The sequence below is a fragment of the Schistocerca piceifrons genome, chromosome 1 (genome assembly GCF_021461385.2).
Source record: "Schistocerca piceifrons isolate TAMUIC-IGC-003096 chromosome 1, iqSchPice1.1, whole genome shotgun sequence".
NCBI lineage: Eukaryota > Metazoa > Arthropoda > Insecta > Orthoptera > Acrididae > Schistocerca > Schistocerca piceifrons.
In genome coordinates, this window is record NC_060138.1 from 642,361,031 (window position 1) to 642,376,771 (window position 15,741).

The following is a 15,741-nucleotide window of genomic DNA, read 5'->3' on the forward strand; positions in this document are numbered from 1 at the left end:
AAAACTAGTAGAAGCCAACCTCGGGGAAGATCAGTTTGGATTCCGTAGAAACACTGGAACACGTGAGGCAATACTGACCTTACGACTTATCTTAGAAGAAAGATTAAGGAAAGGCAAACCTACGTTTCTAGCATTTGTAGACTTAGAGAAAGCTTTTGACAATGTTGACTGGAATACTCTCTTTCAAATTCTAAAGGTGGCAGGGGTAAAATACAGGGAGCGAAAGGCTATTTACAATTTGTACAGAAACCAGATGGCAGTTATAAGAGTCGAGGGACATGAAAGGGAAGCAGTGGTTGGGAAGGGAGTAAGACAGGGTTGTAGCCTCTCCCCGATGTTGTTCAATCTGCATATTGAGCAAGCAGTAAAGGAAACAAAAGAAAAATTCGGAGTAGGTATTAAAATTCATGGAGGAGAAATAAAAACTTTGAGGTTCGCCGATGACATTGTAATTCTGTCAGAGACAGCAAAGGACTTGGAAGAGCAGTTGAATGGAATGGACAGTGTCTTGAAAGGAAGATATAAGATGAACATCAACAAAAGCAAAACAAGGATAATGGAATGTAGTCTAATTAAGTCGGGTGATGCTGAGGGAATTAGATTAGGAAATGAGGCAATTAAAGTAGTAAAGGAGTTTTGCTATTTGGGGAGCAAAATAACTGATGATGGTCGAAGTAGAGAGGATATAAAATGTAGGCTGGCAATGGCAAGGAAAGCGTTTCTGAAGAAGAGAAATTTGTTAACATCCAGTATTGATTTAAGTGTCAGGAAGTCATTTCTGAAAGTATTCGTATGGAGTGTAGCCATGTATGGAAGTGAAACATGGACGATAAATAGTTTGGACAAGAAGAGAATAGAAGCTTTCGAAATGTGGTGCTACAGAAGAATGCTGAAGATTAGATGGGTAGATCACATAACTAATGAGGAAGTATTGAATAGGATTGGGGAGATGAGAAGTTTGTGGCACAACTTGACCAGAAGAAGGGATCGGTTGGCAGGACATGTTCTGAGGCATCAAGGGATCACCAATTTAGTATTGGAGGGCAGCGTGGAGGGTAAAAATCGTAGAGGGAGACCAAGAGATGAATACACTAAGCAGATTCAGAAGGATGTAGGTTGCAGTAGGTACTGGGAGATGAAAAAGCTTGCACAGGATAGAGTAGCATGGAGAGCTGCATCAAACCAGTCTCAGGACTGAAGACCACAACAACAACAACAATAGGACTGGTTCTCTTTTTGAAATTGCTTGAGCCATTTGACTATTTTAGTTGTGTCATTAACAACTTCTTAATGTCACTATCACAGAAACAAACTTATCAATCAAGAGTAGTGCTAACTTCTTGCATATTTATTAATTTTATTTTTTAAAAATAACTGTGTAAAGCTCTCTTTTTTGCTGTTTTCTGTCAGGTCAGTCTTCTAGCCTTCCTTTACGTTTTGTCTGGATGGTTTAATCTGTTTTGTTCGCTCTGCTGTGGCTCCACATCAGTGTGTTGTTTTTTCTGCCACTGTTACTTCATTTTTAAGAGTTTTATGAGACATTTATTGAGATATATCAGCTGTAAGTCAGTCTAAAAGTAGTTCTGCTGTTCTTACAGTTGGTTGACAACTGTAAATTGTCAAAATAGAATAGGACAGTCTAAGAATGGTAAGATAAAATATGTCTGAAAGGTAGCTGTAGAGGTGGGGGACAGGGGCTGAAATGATTGTTGGAAATTCCAGAACCTTCTAGCATCAGTACATTAAACTTATGAAATACTGGGTGGGACAAATAAAAGTGGCCAGGACAAGTGGATACGATTGGAAATGAATGTATGCATATAACCAAACCCTGTGATACAAACACCATGTGTATACCCACCACGTGATCCACACCAATTCACAGTGTAGTGTAGTTTGTGTCAGTGTGAATGGAAGAGTGCAAACTGGATGATGGTACTCACAGAGGAGTAGTGTGGAAAGTTACATGACAACAAAGTCATGGAAATGGTGTGGTCAGTTGTATGCTGAGAAGTTTAACAGTGTCAGTGTGTCAGTAAAGAGTGCGATGCAACACTTGGTTCGAAAATGCCATCAGATAGGATGTTATTTGAACAAGTCAAAAAACATTCCGAGGCATGCCCGCACAGCAGAAAATGTGGCTGCAGTTTACCAGAAAATGCTTCAGAGTCCTACCAAATCAATCTGATGCCTGTCGCAAGAGATTAGCATATCATGTCGATCATCCAGACAAATACTCCACCAGGATCTGCACATGCATCCATACTGAGTGTCTGTTGTGTTGTTCCTGCATTAAAACCAGCAGATGCTCCTCAGCACCTCCAGTCTTGTGAGTGGCTGTTCACCAAGATAACAATGAATGGCTTTGACATGGATCTGTTCTTTATGTCTGATGAAGCCTGGTTTCACCTGAGGGGTTAAGGCAACTCACAGAATCACAGGTTCTGGACAGCGGAGAATCTGCATAACTTCCACAAAACACCATTGCATGATCAGAAGGTTGGGGTTTGGTGTGCACTGACTGCACACCACATTATTGGTCCCATCTTCTTTCATCAGACTTGACTTTGGTGCATCACATTGCCAACATTTTGTAAGCATTTTTGGCAGCATTAACAGAGGAGGAAAAACCTAGTTACTTTCAACAGGATGGAGTAACTGTCCCTACAGCTGGCTGAACCTTACAGCACCTTTACATAATCTTTACACCTGCCAAAGTAACTGGCAGAGGTTAGTCTGGTCATGGCCCTAGATGGCCACCCAAATCACCTGATCTATCAGTGTGCAATCATGCAATGGTGTTTTGTGGAAGTTATGCAGATTCTCCACTGTCCAGAACCTGTGGTTCTGTGAGTAACGTTGTGTGAGGAGCCCTCAAGTCTACAGTGTATCGCAACAACCGTCATAGTCTCCACTCTTTGTCTTTAAATATGTCTGCTTGTGTCTGTATATGTGTGGATGGATATATGTGTGTGTGTGTGTGTGTGTGTGTGTGTGTGTGTGTGTGTGTGTGTGTGTGTGTGTGCGAGTGTATACCCGTCTTTTTTCCCCCTAAGGTAAGTCTTTCCGCTCCCGGGATTGGAATGACTCCTTACCCTCTCCCTTAAAACCCACATCCTTTCGTCTTTCCCTCTCCTTCCCTCTTTCCTGATGAGGCAACAGTTTGTTGCGAAAGCTTGAATTTTGTGTGTATGTTTGTGTTTGTTTGTGTGTCTATCGACGTGCCAGCGCTTTCGTTTGGTAAGTCACATCATCTTTGTTTTTAGATACATTTTTCCCACATGGAATGTTTCCCTATTGACTTAACCCCTCAGGTGAAACCAGGCTTCATCAGACATGTCTGCTTGTGTCTGTATGTGTGGATGGATATGTGCGTGTGTGCGAGTGTATACCTGTCCTTTTTTCCCCCTAAGGTAAGTCTTTCCGTTCCCGGGATTGGAATGACTCCTTACCCTCTCCCTTAAAACCCACTTCCTTTCGTCTTCCCCTCTCCTTCCCTCTTTCCTGATGAGGCAACAGTTTGTTGCGAAAGCTTGAATTTTGTGTGTGTGTTTGTGTGTTTGTTTGAGTGTCTATCGACCTGCCAGCGCTTTCGTTCAGTAAGTCACCTCATCTTTGTTTTATAGTAGAGATTGGGGGTGACTGGAGAGAAAAGGCATGGAAGATCTATTTCTTTACAAGATTGGTAGGGTAATTTCAATCTGTGAAGGCCTCACTGAGACCCTTGGTATATTTCGAGAGGGACTCCTCATCACTACAGATGCGATGATTAGACTATATTGACATAAAAATTTTGTTTTCCAACTGTTTGCATATTGATAAATTTTTTATTTTTATTTTTTGTAACTAATACTTTTTCTGTTGTTTTCAGGCATTTACAACACTTGGGAGTAATGCTCTGAGACTAGTTACTATAAACAGTGTTGGTGATTTTATCCTGTTCTTGGGGAAATGCTTTGTTACTGCTGTAACAGGATCTGTTGGTTTGGTTTTCCTGCAGAACAATGGAAACCTACATTTCTATGCTATACCAACACTGGTTGTATGCATATTTGCCTTCTTTATATCACATTGTGTCCTGTCATTATATGAGGTAAGATGTAAAATGCAGTAGAATGTCTTTATTTTAGTGATTGTATAGATGACATCAAAATTTAGTAGATGTTGGACACAGTAGTATCAAATGGTAAGGATCAAAAGTACGTTACCTGTGAGTGCTTTAAGAATTAAACATCTGTAGATGATTAAAAACTAAGAACAGTGTATTTGAACGATCTCCCAGATATCACATTGTTTGAACAGTATAATTAATATTGATATGATCTTGTGTCAGTATATTTGTACTTGTACATACATAACATATGACAATACCATGAAAAATGTTAAATCCTCCAAAGGAGTCATCTAGTTAGGACCTAAACATAGGAAATTATTAAATATTAGGAAAAAAAACTGAGACCTCAAATTACATTTACGCTGTTATTTGAATTCTACTCATTAACATTTACAATGTTATGAAAAGAATAGATTGCTACTCACCATACAGTGGAGATGTTGTTTCGCAGACAGGCACTACAAAAAGCCAGCTAACAAAAGGTCAAATGTTCTTCTCATAAAGTAGACAAAACCCACATGCATGCATTCATGCAAGCACAGCTCTCACACTCATGACCACTGGCCTCTGAGGCTGAGGCTGTACTGTAAGCCATGGCACCTGATGAAAAAAGCCGTCTGGGTGGCAAGGAGGGAGACAGATAGCAGGATAGGTATGAGGATAGTAAAGTGCTGTTAGTGAGAGCATGCAGGGGAACAAGATAGGTCAGTTAGATGCAGTGAGGAGGTTAGAGGGGCAGGCAGGGGGTGGAGGGGGGGGGGGGGAGCAGAAAAGGAGAGAAGTAAAAAAGACTGTGCATGTGTAGGTGGAATAGAAAGCTGTGTAGTGCTGGAGTGAGAGCAAGGAAGGAGATAGGTGGGTGAAGGACATTGACTAACAAAGGTTGAGGCCAGGGGGTATGGGAATGTAGGTTATATTGCAGGGAGAGCTCCCACCTGTGCAGTTCAGAAAAGGTAGAAAGGATCCAGATGGTGTAGGCTTTGAAGCAATCATTGAAGTGAAGAAAATTGTCTAGGTTGTCTGGGTTGTCCAGCTGTCTCTTGGCCATAGTTTGGCACAGGCCGTTCATGCAGACAGACAGCTTGTTGGTTGTCATGCTCACCTGGAGTGCAGCTTATCTTGTAGATCACATGACTACTTTCACAGGTAGCCCTGCCTTTGATGGGTTGGTGACGCTTGTGACCAGATTAGAGTAGATGGTGGTGGAAGGATGTATGGGACAGGTCTTGCATCCAGATCTATTACAGGGATGTGAGCCATGAAGACAGGGGTTGGGAGCAGGGGTTCGGTAGGGATGGACAAAGATAATGTTTAGACTCAGTGGGTGGCAGAATACCATTGCTGGAGGAATGGAAAGGATAGTGGGTAGGATATTATTCATTTCAGGGCATGATAAGAGGTATTTGAAACCCTGGTGGCGAATGTAATTCAGTTGCTCCAGCCCTGGGTGGTATTGAGTCATGAGAGGATGCTCCTTTGTTGCCAGATGTTGGGATAATTGGAGATTGGGGGTGACTGGAGAGAAAAGGCATGGAAGATCTATTTCTTTACAAGATTGGTAGGGTAATTTCAATCTGTGAAGGCCTCACTGAGACCCTTGGTATATTTCGAGAGGGACTCCTCATCACTACAGATGCGATGACCACAGGTTCCTAGGCTGTACAGAAGGGACTTCTTGATATGGAATGGGTGACAGTTGTTAAAGTGGTGGCATTGCTGGTGGTTGGTAGTTTCGATATGGACGGAGATACGGATGTAACCATCTTTGAGATGGAGGTCCAAAATGAGTAAGGTGGCTTGTTGGGTTAAGGAGAACAAAATGAAGTGAATGAGAGAGACGGTGTTGAGGTGGTTCTGGAGGAACATCGTTAGGGTATCCTCACCCTCGATCAAGATCATGAAGATGTCATCATTGAATCTGAACCAGGTGATGAGGGTTTTGGGATTATGAGTGGTTGGGAAAGATTCCTGCAGATAGCTCATGAATAGGATTGGCATAGGATGCTGCCATGCAGGTGTCCATTGCTGAACTATGGATTTGTTTTTAGGCAATGCCTTCAAAGGTGAAGTAATTTTGGGTGAGGTTCTAATTAGTGGTGGTGACCAGGAAGGAGGTTGGAAGTTTGGAATCCATCAGGCATTGGGAGAGGTAGTGTTCAGTAGTGTCAAATTCTTGGGCAGTTTCAATAGTGACGAGCAAGACACCGTGTGGTAAAGGAATGGAAAATGGTGGGAGTTGCTGGAGGAAATGGTTGGTTTCTTTTATATAAGAGGGTAGTTTATGGGTAATAAGCTGAAGGTGTTGATCTGTCACAGCAGAGATTCTCTCAATGGGGGTGCAGTTACTGACAACATTGGAGCATCCTGGATGGTTGGGTTTATGGAGTTTATCCATGTGTGTGTAATGGCATTTGTAAATGTTACCCAGTTTGAAGTTATGATGTTCACTGGATACGATACACTTTCAGCCTGTTCATATTAATTTAATGGTTTATGGCATTGCTATCTAATAGGCTGGTATCTAGTGCCATGATTGGACTTGTACAAAGGCTTCCATCTCAAAGCCAATGGAACATATATGATCTGTGGTGAAGAAGCTCAGACATCAGACTCCCATTGGCAATCTGTACTCATTGTTTGAGAGACATACTGAATAGATTCAAACATGTACATGAATGTATAAACACCTGAAGATGGGCGCAAGCCCGAAACCGGTCGTGTGACGAATAAATAACCTTTTATTGTGACTGGTAGCGGATATTTTTCTACACCCCATAAAGGAACAGTCACGGAATTCGACAGCATCCACTATGGGATAAAATTCATTGAATAGATTCTATTATGGTAGTTGGGGCACCAATACTAGATTGGCTGTCACAATAGCTCATACTAATTCTGCATGGACTGCATACAAAGCCATTTTAGGAGTTGATAATGCTAGCAAAAGCAAGGATAAAACACAAGAATATTTTTTTGTATTTGTGTTATGGAATATGGCAAGCTCATAAGCATAGAATGATGTAAAATTGCCAGTCATTATGGTGATGGTATCAGTTTTCTTTTGCCTGTGCTACTGAAACATAGGCTCGTGCATGAGATAAGGTGGTGAAATGATGGATATTTCCAATCCCTCCACGATAGTATCTAATTTTCTCTAATATATTACTATGGCAGATGGGAGAGGCTCACAGATCTGCAGTGCATAACCTACTTAAATAATAGTATGTGCTGTATTAACTTTCTGTAGGTCTGTTCCCTTTGGCTGAAAGCTGAAGAAACATTACTAAAAACTCCAGTTTCAGAAACTTGTGCCACAGTATTAGGATGATGTTCAGTACTTGTAAAATACTTTTGATGAAGAATACTTTTCCCCCTGAGCTTCTGATCTCTCCTGTGCCTCGGCAGCCTTATGTAATTTGCTTTTCGATAGCACCATTTCCTTTTCTTGCTACGTGTTATTAGTTTTACATTTGTCTGATTTTCCTTTTTCTTTTTTCATTACTGTTACATGTGCTGTGCTTGTTAACTCATTAATGCTAAGTGACCTGTTGTACAGTTTCTTTATGTCTTCCTTTATTTCAAGCAAAAGACCAATATCGTCTGTCTAGTGTGTATTTGCTTTCCATTTCTGTCTTGTATTTGCTTCATGCTTCCTCTGAAATAATCACTGAAAATGATCAACAACTTTTCTTACACCAAGCAAGATGTTTTAGTGATTATGCAGGAGAAACGGAGCAGAAATACCTTTCAGGTCAACCAGATTTAGATATTCACCAGTGTTGCTAAATCACTTCAGGCAAATTCGTGGATACTTCCTTTGAAGAGGCTGTGTCCAATATCTTGTCCTATCCTCATCCAATTCCAGTCTGGGATTGACACTGATATGAAATTGAACTCTAAATTTTGCTTCCAGTTGTATTATTGCCACTTTACTGGAGATCATACACACTGATTATCTTTTTAATTACTGCTTTTTTATCTAATTGTGAGTATTTTGAACATGAAATTCATTGACCCATTCTGACAGTGTTTGGTGATTTTGTTTAGAGATCTTAAGTGGCTTCCATAGAGTGAAGTGAGTATAATTCAAAATATAAAGTACAAACTCAGATGTCAACAGATAGTAAGTATTGTTTCATTGAGTGAATACACTGACTCCAGACACTGTACTGAATGCACATTTTGATGTGTCAGACTTGGTATTGGAGATCTATAAATGCAAGTGCAGTATATCAGTACCGTAGGTGTGAGTACTGTCATGAAAACTCATTGGAAAAAGTTGAGTGAATGTGCTCCGCACAGTTTAGCTTTCTGTCAGAGATTTTACACTTGTTAGCATGTAGGTAGTTTGTTCTGTGACATTTCAAGAGAACTGCTGAATGTTGTGAGGGTAAGAGATTTTCCAGATATTTTGTAACCAAAGTTTGGAAATAAATAATTTTGTTAAGAGTGGTAGTGAAAGCTCATACTAATTTTGAATATAAATGAACAAGCCAAATTAGTACAATTGTATGCATTTTTGTTATCCAGGAAAATAATTCAGAATATAAAGTTTTAATTATTATGTAATAATGAGAAGGAAAGACTAGTTGTCAGGGACTGCACTGGATGAGATTTGAAAATGTGAGAGGCTAAAGGTGGAAGATTAGGGGACAAGTCTTGTTTTGTGTATTTTATTATGTGCATGGTCTCTGTGCCATTCCAAGATGGGCAAAATACTCAAAGGCAGCAAAGAGTGTTCTGCTCCAGCTATTCTGTCAAGGGATACCCGTGACCAGACATTTATATCAGTAATGTATATATGTGTATGTCTTGGAAAAATGCTGGTTATTTGTTACTCAGAAGGTCTCCTGTAACAAGATGCTTATCATATAATATGTTTTGTATGTAAAGGCACAGTAAAAGCCTTAAAAGAACAGAATTACCAAGCCCTGGTTTTTAGTAAAAATTAAGTTATTCTACAGCTAAGAAGAATATTAACAAGTCAGGGGTTCACAGACTACTTAGAGCTGTAGATCACAATGAGGTAACTTATCCTCACAATGTCTGTTACTTGTTGCCACAATATTTTGATGCAGAATCTTCTGGCCTCTTCAGGTGTATTCTGGTGAAAATACACGAAGATCCTCTATTTAAGTCCCCTCTGACACATTTGGAGTGCATATAATATGGCACATGCTCTAATGGTGCATATCACTTTGAGTGTCCTCATTGGGGGAAGCTCACTTAATCTATATCAGGTCAGCCTAAGGTTGTAATTCTAGTTATGTCATGATGATGATGAGTCCCAATAGTTCAATTTATGGACCACAACTTTTCTGTCACTATAGTTTAAATGACCAGATGAAATACTGTATTATTCAGTAGCAGATTTACTGGCTTGGAGCAGTCTAGCACACCTCTGTTGCTTCACAATACATTGCTGAATGGAGTGTGTAGTTTGTTCTGTTTAAGATTTACTGCACACACACTGAATCCTCCTGCCATGCTCAGCACTGCATTGTGTTTGATGGATTCCAGAAGTGCTGAGATTTTTCTGAGGGCTAAAGAATTCTGTCACTGAGAAATTTTGTACTCTGTGTAAGAGACAGGAACACTGAAATAATTTGCAACAAGTTACTGTCACCCAGCAGTCCTTTCAAAATGTAATGGAAAGTATCTGGGAAGCTTTAAATCCACTCCCAGGGTGAGGTGCCATGGTGGTACTTGAAAAAGGTGACGAAGGTGACAAAATATTTGGTCAAGGTGATTAAAATGTGATAAAATATTTTAAAAAGGTGGTTAAAAGGCGACACATTATTTCAATAAACAGGTATGGCCCAAATGAATTGTTTTCATTTTGGATAGTTCCCTACCAAAAAAGGCAGTGAAGACCATACCAAATTTCTCCATTATGATCCTGGAGGGGAAACACACTTTTTTTTTTTTTTTTTTTTTTTTTTTTTTTTTTTTTTTTTTTTTTTTTTTTTTTTTTTTCATACAAAGTTATTAATATATGCAGGTACGCAGGTAATTGGATATTGGTAATTTGGTGAAGGTAATTGTAATGCACAAATAAAATCTACATAACATATTTACATCTAACAACATTTTGCACATCAGTATTGAAAAAATATCGAAAAAATATTTTTGGGTTACTGTTTCTTTGGAATCTTACCCAAAAAATAAGTAATTTTAGTAAATTTTCTTTTCTCAGGATTTTTCTGAATGATTTCTGCCTCCCTTTCTTTCACTCTTTGTTCTACTTTCATGATCCATGCATCCTCAAACCTACTCTGGGCCAATTTCGTTGCCTATAAATAATTTTTTTCAACTGCTTTTTTCAGGTTAGGTGAAGCCCGAGAGAGAAGTTCTTTTGCATCCTGAGATAGTTGGTGTCCTTTTATCTTTTCTTTCAGAGCAGCTGTCTCATAGTCAATTTTTTCATGTTATTCATTTTTTAAGCTTCTCTTCAAAATGCCTTTGGTTTTGTATCTCTCTTGGTTTTTTGTCTCACTCGAGTTTTCTTTTACTTTCACATTCTTCCTTACAAGTAGTATAATTTACATGTGCTTGCTGTCCATACATAATGAACTGAGAGTCAGTGGACACACAAAGAAAATGTGGGTATTGTTTCAAAGCATCCCTCACAATCATAACACTGTTTAGAAATCTTTGTCATTGCTGCCTTGTCTTCTCTTAATTTGTGCTCCAAAATGAAATATTTTCTATGAAATTGAAAACAATGTATTAAAGTTTGCAAGCTTTCAGAGCCAGTGGCTCCTTTCCTGGCAGAAGATTTGAAGAGGAAGGAGGAGGGGCGAAGGAAAAGGACTAGTGAGGTATAGTAAAAAGAGTGGCGTGTGGAAAAGTTTCTCAGAATGCCAGGTTAGGTCAGACTTACCAGACAGGGTGAGAAGGAAAGACTAGTTGTCAGGGACTGCACTGGATGAGATTTGAAAATGTGAGAGGCTAAAGGTGGAAGATAGGGTAATGCGCCAGACAAAGATTACTGCTAAAACATCATGCACAAGTTGATAAGAGTGGAAAGCTAAGTACACTGTATGTGATAGAGGTGGGAGTGGGATGGTGAAAAATAGACAGGTAAGAAAATGAAAGATGTAGAAAACGAAAAGCAAGAGAAGAAAGCAATAGCTACCATGAAGAAATGCCAATATTGAAGAAATTATTAAGGCCAGATGGGTGGCGAAAACCAACATGTAGCACCAGTTCCCACTTGTGGAGTTCTGAAAAACTAGTGTCTGGGGCAAGAATCCAGATGGCACATGTGGTGAAAGAGGCACCGAAGTCACAACTGTCATGTCGTAAAGCATGCTGTGCAATGGGATATTGTGTGATGCCAGTATACAGTCTCTACCTATGCCCATTCATCCTAAGCGGTAACTTGGTTGTAGCCTTGCCGATGTAAAAGGCCAAACACCATTTACATAACAGCTGGTATAGTACATGTCTTTGTGTCCACATTTCCGTAGGGCCTGAGAAGCCTGAACAACTTATGGAACACTTTCATTTGAAGGCATTTTTTAAAGCAGTCACAATGGCATTGTCGGATTTGGACTGAACTGTAGCAGAATTGTCATTGGAAAAAATAATATTGAATACCACCTCACTGTTCCAAAATCCTGTTGGCTGAATGTCCTAAAGCGTGCCAACATGTGGTTGTATGCCTCAATAACTTGAGATGTGGAACGTTAAACTTGGACTGAATTTCTTCACATTTTCCCCAGCAAACAGGCCAACCATCAAAATAATGGTAAATACTTACCAGAAATATGAATATTTCTTCACATAAACTGTGTGAAGCATTTGCATAGGTATTATACATTGTATGAACGTTGCAGGTTCCGATTTTTATATGTTGCCTGCCCCAAGTCTCCTGGACATCACTATCTAATGGCCTAAATACTCCAGTTCATCAGTCATTAGGTATCTCATTTTCATAGATGAAACTGGAAAAAAACGTTAGAAATACTATCAGAGGATGTTTTGAAGAAAACATTATAAATATCATTTGGGAAATCGATAAAGTAGTTGTAAATCAGTAATTTCATTGTCTAAATAGACTCAGCGCTGGCAAAACTATCCGTGGTACTTAACATGAGTATTGTTAGTGCGTGTACTGAACATGAATGTTGTGTCTGATCTGAAAGTTCTAAATGCAACTTATGTGGTCCATATTTAATTTAAAAGTTACACTTATGTTTTCTTGAAAGGAAGTTGTTAAAAATTGCCTGAAAACCCTTGCCTCATACAGTATAGAGCAAGAACACACATTGCAAAATAGTTCACTTTCACTAACTTTTCCCCCCAAGCAGAGACTTTACTTTTCGAACTATCTGTCGTTTCAAGCCATTCACTAAGGAATTTATATTTTACCCCATCTTGAAAAGTTTATTTTCAAAATTGAACAAGTATCGCAGCAGCAATCTCATTATGAATCTGGGGAGAAAAAAAAAAAAATGTAAGCAGTTGTAATAGAGGATCATTTGACACCAATAACAGTTGTGAACAATATAAAATAATGCCGAAAAATTAAAAAAAAAAAAACAATCTATCTTCAATTTCAGAGGCCCCTCAGGTTAGATTTTGTCGTCTTCCAGTAATTAATCATTCCAGAAAGTTAAATGAGTGAATATGAATACAGAAACTTGTAAATGAAGGAAAATAACTAATTTCCTTCCTAAAAGGAAAGAAAAGGTTGAAAAAGGTGTCAAATATTTTAAAAGATGGCAATAGGTGACAGTGTAGAAAAAGGAGACTGAAGGTGAGAAAGATGACTGACTCCTCACCCTACACTCATTTTTTGTATGAACAAAGAAATTTACTCATTAGGAGCATTCAGAATAAACTAATAATTTGATATTTGTGCCATTATTGCAGGGAACTTTTGTTGCAACATAGTGATCATAGTGACAGTTTTCTGTTGTGAGGTTATAGTACTCTGTTTTCTTGGTTTGATGATGTTACTTTCCTCTGTGAAAGCATAAAAGAATTGCAGAACATGTTGAATTGAATAAACAGTCTACAGAGCACAGAATAAATGAGAGAGAGAGAGAGAGATAGAGAGAGAGCAGCAGTAAACTGGGAATAGCAAAATCGTATCATCATAATTGGAGACCATATTGCAGACAAAGTGAAGGAATTCTGCCATCTTGAAAGCAAAATAACACATGACTGATGAATCAAGGCATATATAAGATACATACAGTAGGGAGAAAGAGATCATCCCTCACCAACAGAAGTTTACTTGTATGAAATCAGACTTTGTGAAGATATTTTTGAGACTGTAAATCTGGAACACAGAATTGTATGTAAGTGAAACAGCACTTGTCAGAAAACCAGGAAAGAAGAGAAAAGAGGCATTTGGGATGTGGTATTACTGAAGGATGTTGAAAATTAAGTGTACTGTTAAGACAGTAAATTAGGTGGTACTCAGCAGAGAATTGCCAAGGAAACGAATATGTTGAAAACACGTACAAGAATTAGGGACAGGGTGATAGAATATACGTTAAAATGTAAAGGAAGACTGTCCATGGTTTTATAGTGAGCGACAAAGGACAAAGAATTCAGGGATGACTAAGTTTTGAATATATACAGTACTCCATCTTCTATCCTACTCTGCCCATAGACAGAAGAAAACAGTGTACAATAACCCACATTAGTGGCAACTTAGAGACCAATGAAATAAAACAGGCAGTTCAGGAAGTAAGTGATAGCAGACATCATAAAGTGAATGAATAACTAAAACAAGTCCAAAGCATAGTAAAGTTGTCTTAAGCATATGAAACAACCCAGAGAGCAATCCAAATTAGGAAAGGTCAAAACTCGACTATCGAATGGTGCATAACTAAAAGCGTCAGTAACTAATAAGAGACTGGCCTGCAGTATTTATCGGTGAACACTTGTCAGAGGGTGGTGCCTCATCATGTTTGCTGTGGAGGCTGTGCCTCTCACATGCACAAGCCGCATCTGTCTCCTGGAGCCTGAGTATCTCTAACGTGTTTTCTCTGTTCATACTTGGGCTATGCAGAGAATCTGAATCACCGCTGGATACTAAACCCCTACTCGGCCTATGCCAACTTTGTTGAGGAAGAAGGAGAACTGCAGGAATCCCACTCAAAGGCTGCTGTGGTAGGCCCTCATTATCAACTGGGGTGGGTAGCAGCACTATCTGTGGAAGTCCTGACTGAATTATGGGGTCCAGGACACAACTTGGATCCACCTGTATGGGATTAGGGGTTGGTCTCCATGGACACCACAGGTCTATAATGTTCAACCTCCACCAACGGTGAGGGTAGGGGTTTACCAGGGGTGGGTGTGGGAGCCAGAAGCGGCATAGGGAGAAAAGGTGTTTGACTTCATTTACTTGTCATTGTTGACTTCTTGTTGATGCCTAATATGAGGTGGAGCTTGTACCAGTAAGAGGCAGGCTGGTGGGATGGCCTGTCCCTGGAGTAGTTGAGGATGATGGAATGCCCAGTTGCTGATGGAGGCGAAAGAAGGTATGGTGTGTCAGACAGGGTGCACTCCATTGCTGGACCAGCTGCTCCTGGCTGGCCTCAGCCTTGGACATCTGTCTCCCCCTATTGCTAGGGTTACGGCCAAAAGTATGAGCCCAGTTGGGGAGCCCACATAGACGAGGATGGTGGGTCCACTGAGTTTGGTGCAACACATCAAATAGGGTGCATAGTTGACACCCATGTAGAATTTTGGCTAGGATGTGTCCATTCACAGAGTGTTAGTGAGTGCTTCACTGGAGTCGGCTGTTGTCAGTAGTTGCACATCTGCATCTTGAATGTCCTGACCATCCACACGGCTTTTGAATTAGATGCAGGATGGAAAGGGGCAGTGGTCAGGTACTCAATTCTATTGTGCCGACAAATATCATGAAACACAAATGCTGTGAACTGAGGGCTGTTGAGAGAAACCAGGGTGGAAAGTGCCCCTTCTATTGCAGATATGATGGACAGGGCATGGAAGTAGCTGCCATAGTAGTTGTAGCTGTCCTTGCGATGGAAAGTTAGAGGGGGCATCAACAACAAGCAACCACAGTGCTTCCTGGAATGGGCCAGCAAAATCAATATGCACTCTATGCCAGAGATGGTCAGGGCATGATCGTAGGTCAAAATGCTGTGCTGAGGCTGACTGGTTGTTGGGGCAGATCTGCCAGTTCCAGATGGATGTGTTCAAAAGGCAGCTTCAACTGCAGGCCAATACGTGTTATGCTGTGCTGCTGCCTTCATTTCCCAGTGTCCAATGTGTAGGAGCTCCATCAATATGTGGGGGGGCATGATCTGGGAGGAACTACCACTGGCATTCAGCATTATCTGTAGCCAACAAATGACCCCCTCAGAGACATTAAGCATGTGCCACAAGGAAAAATAGGAGTGCCATTCCAGGTCTGTCTCCTTAGGCAAATGTTCTGGTCAGCCCCACCTTAACAGCAAGCAATACCTTGTACAGGAGCAGATGACGGTCAGTTTCTGCTGCTACTTCATGCGCTGTACTCAGAAATTTGTAAAGGATAAGTCACTGATTTGCATCTAAGGCAGAACGCAATGCCTCAAGCCTATGAAGTTTGGCATCCAGGTTGCACGGCAATCAGGAAAGTGCGTCAGCATTGGAGA

General features: G+C 40.1%; 1 protein-coding gene across 1 annotated transcript in view; it reads left to right on the forward strand.

Annotated features, from left to right (window-relative positions):
• LOC124805085 (choline transporter-like 1) overlaps positions 1–15,741 on the forward strand; it is a 176,751-nt gene that overhangs the window by 152,497 nt on the left and 8,513 nt on the right. Inside the window, exon 14 of the mRNA XM_047265526.1 lies at positions 3,872–4,093. Within this exon, the coding sequence (XP_047121482.1) occupies positions 3,872–4,093 (222 nt within the window). The remainder of the gene's footprint in view (positions 1–3,871; positions 4,094–15,741) is intronic.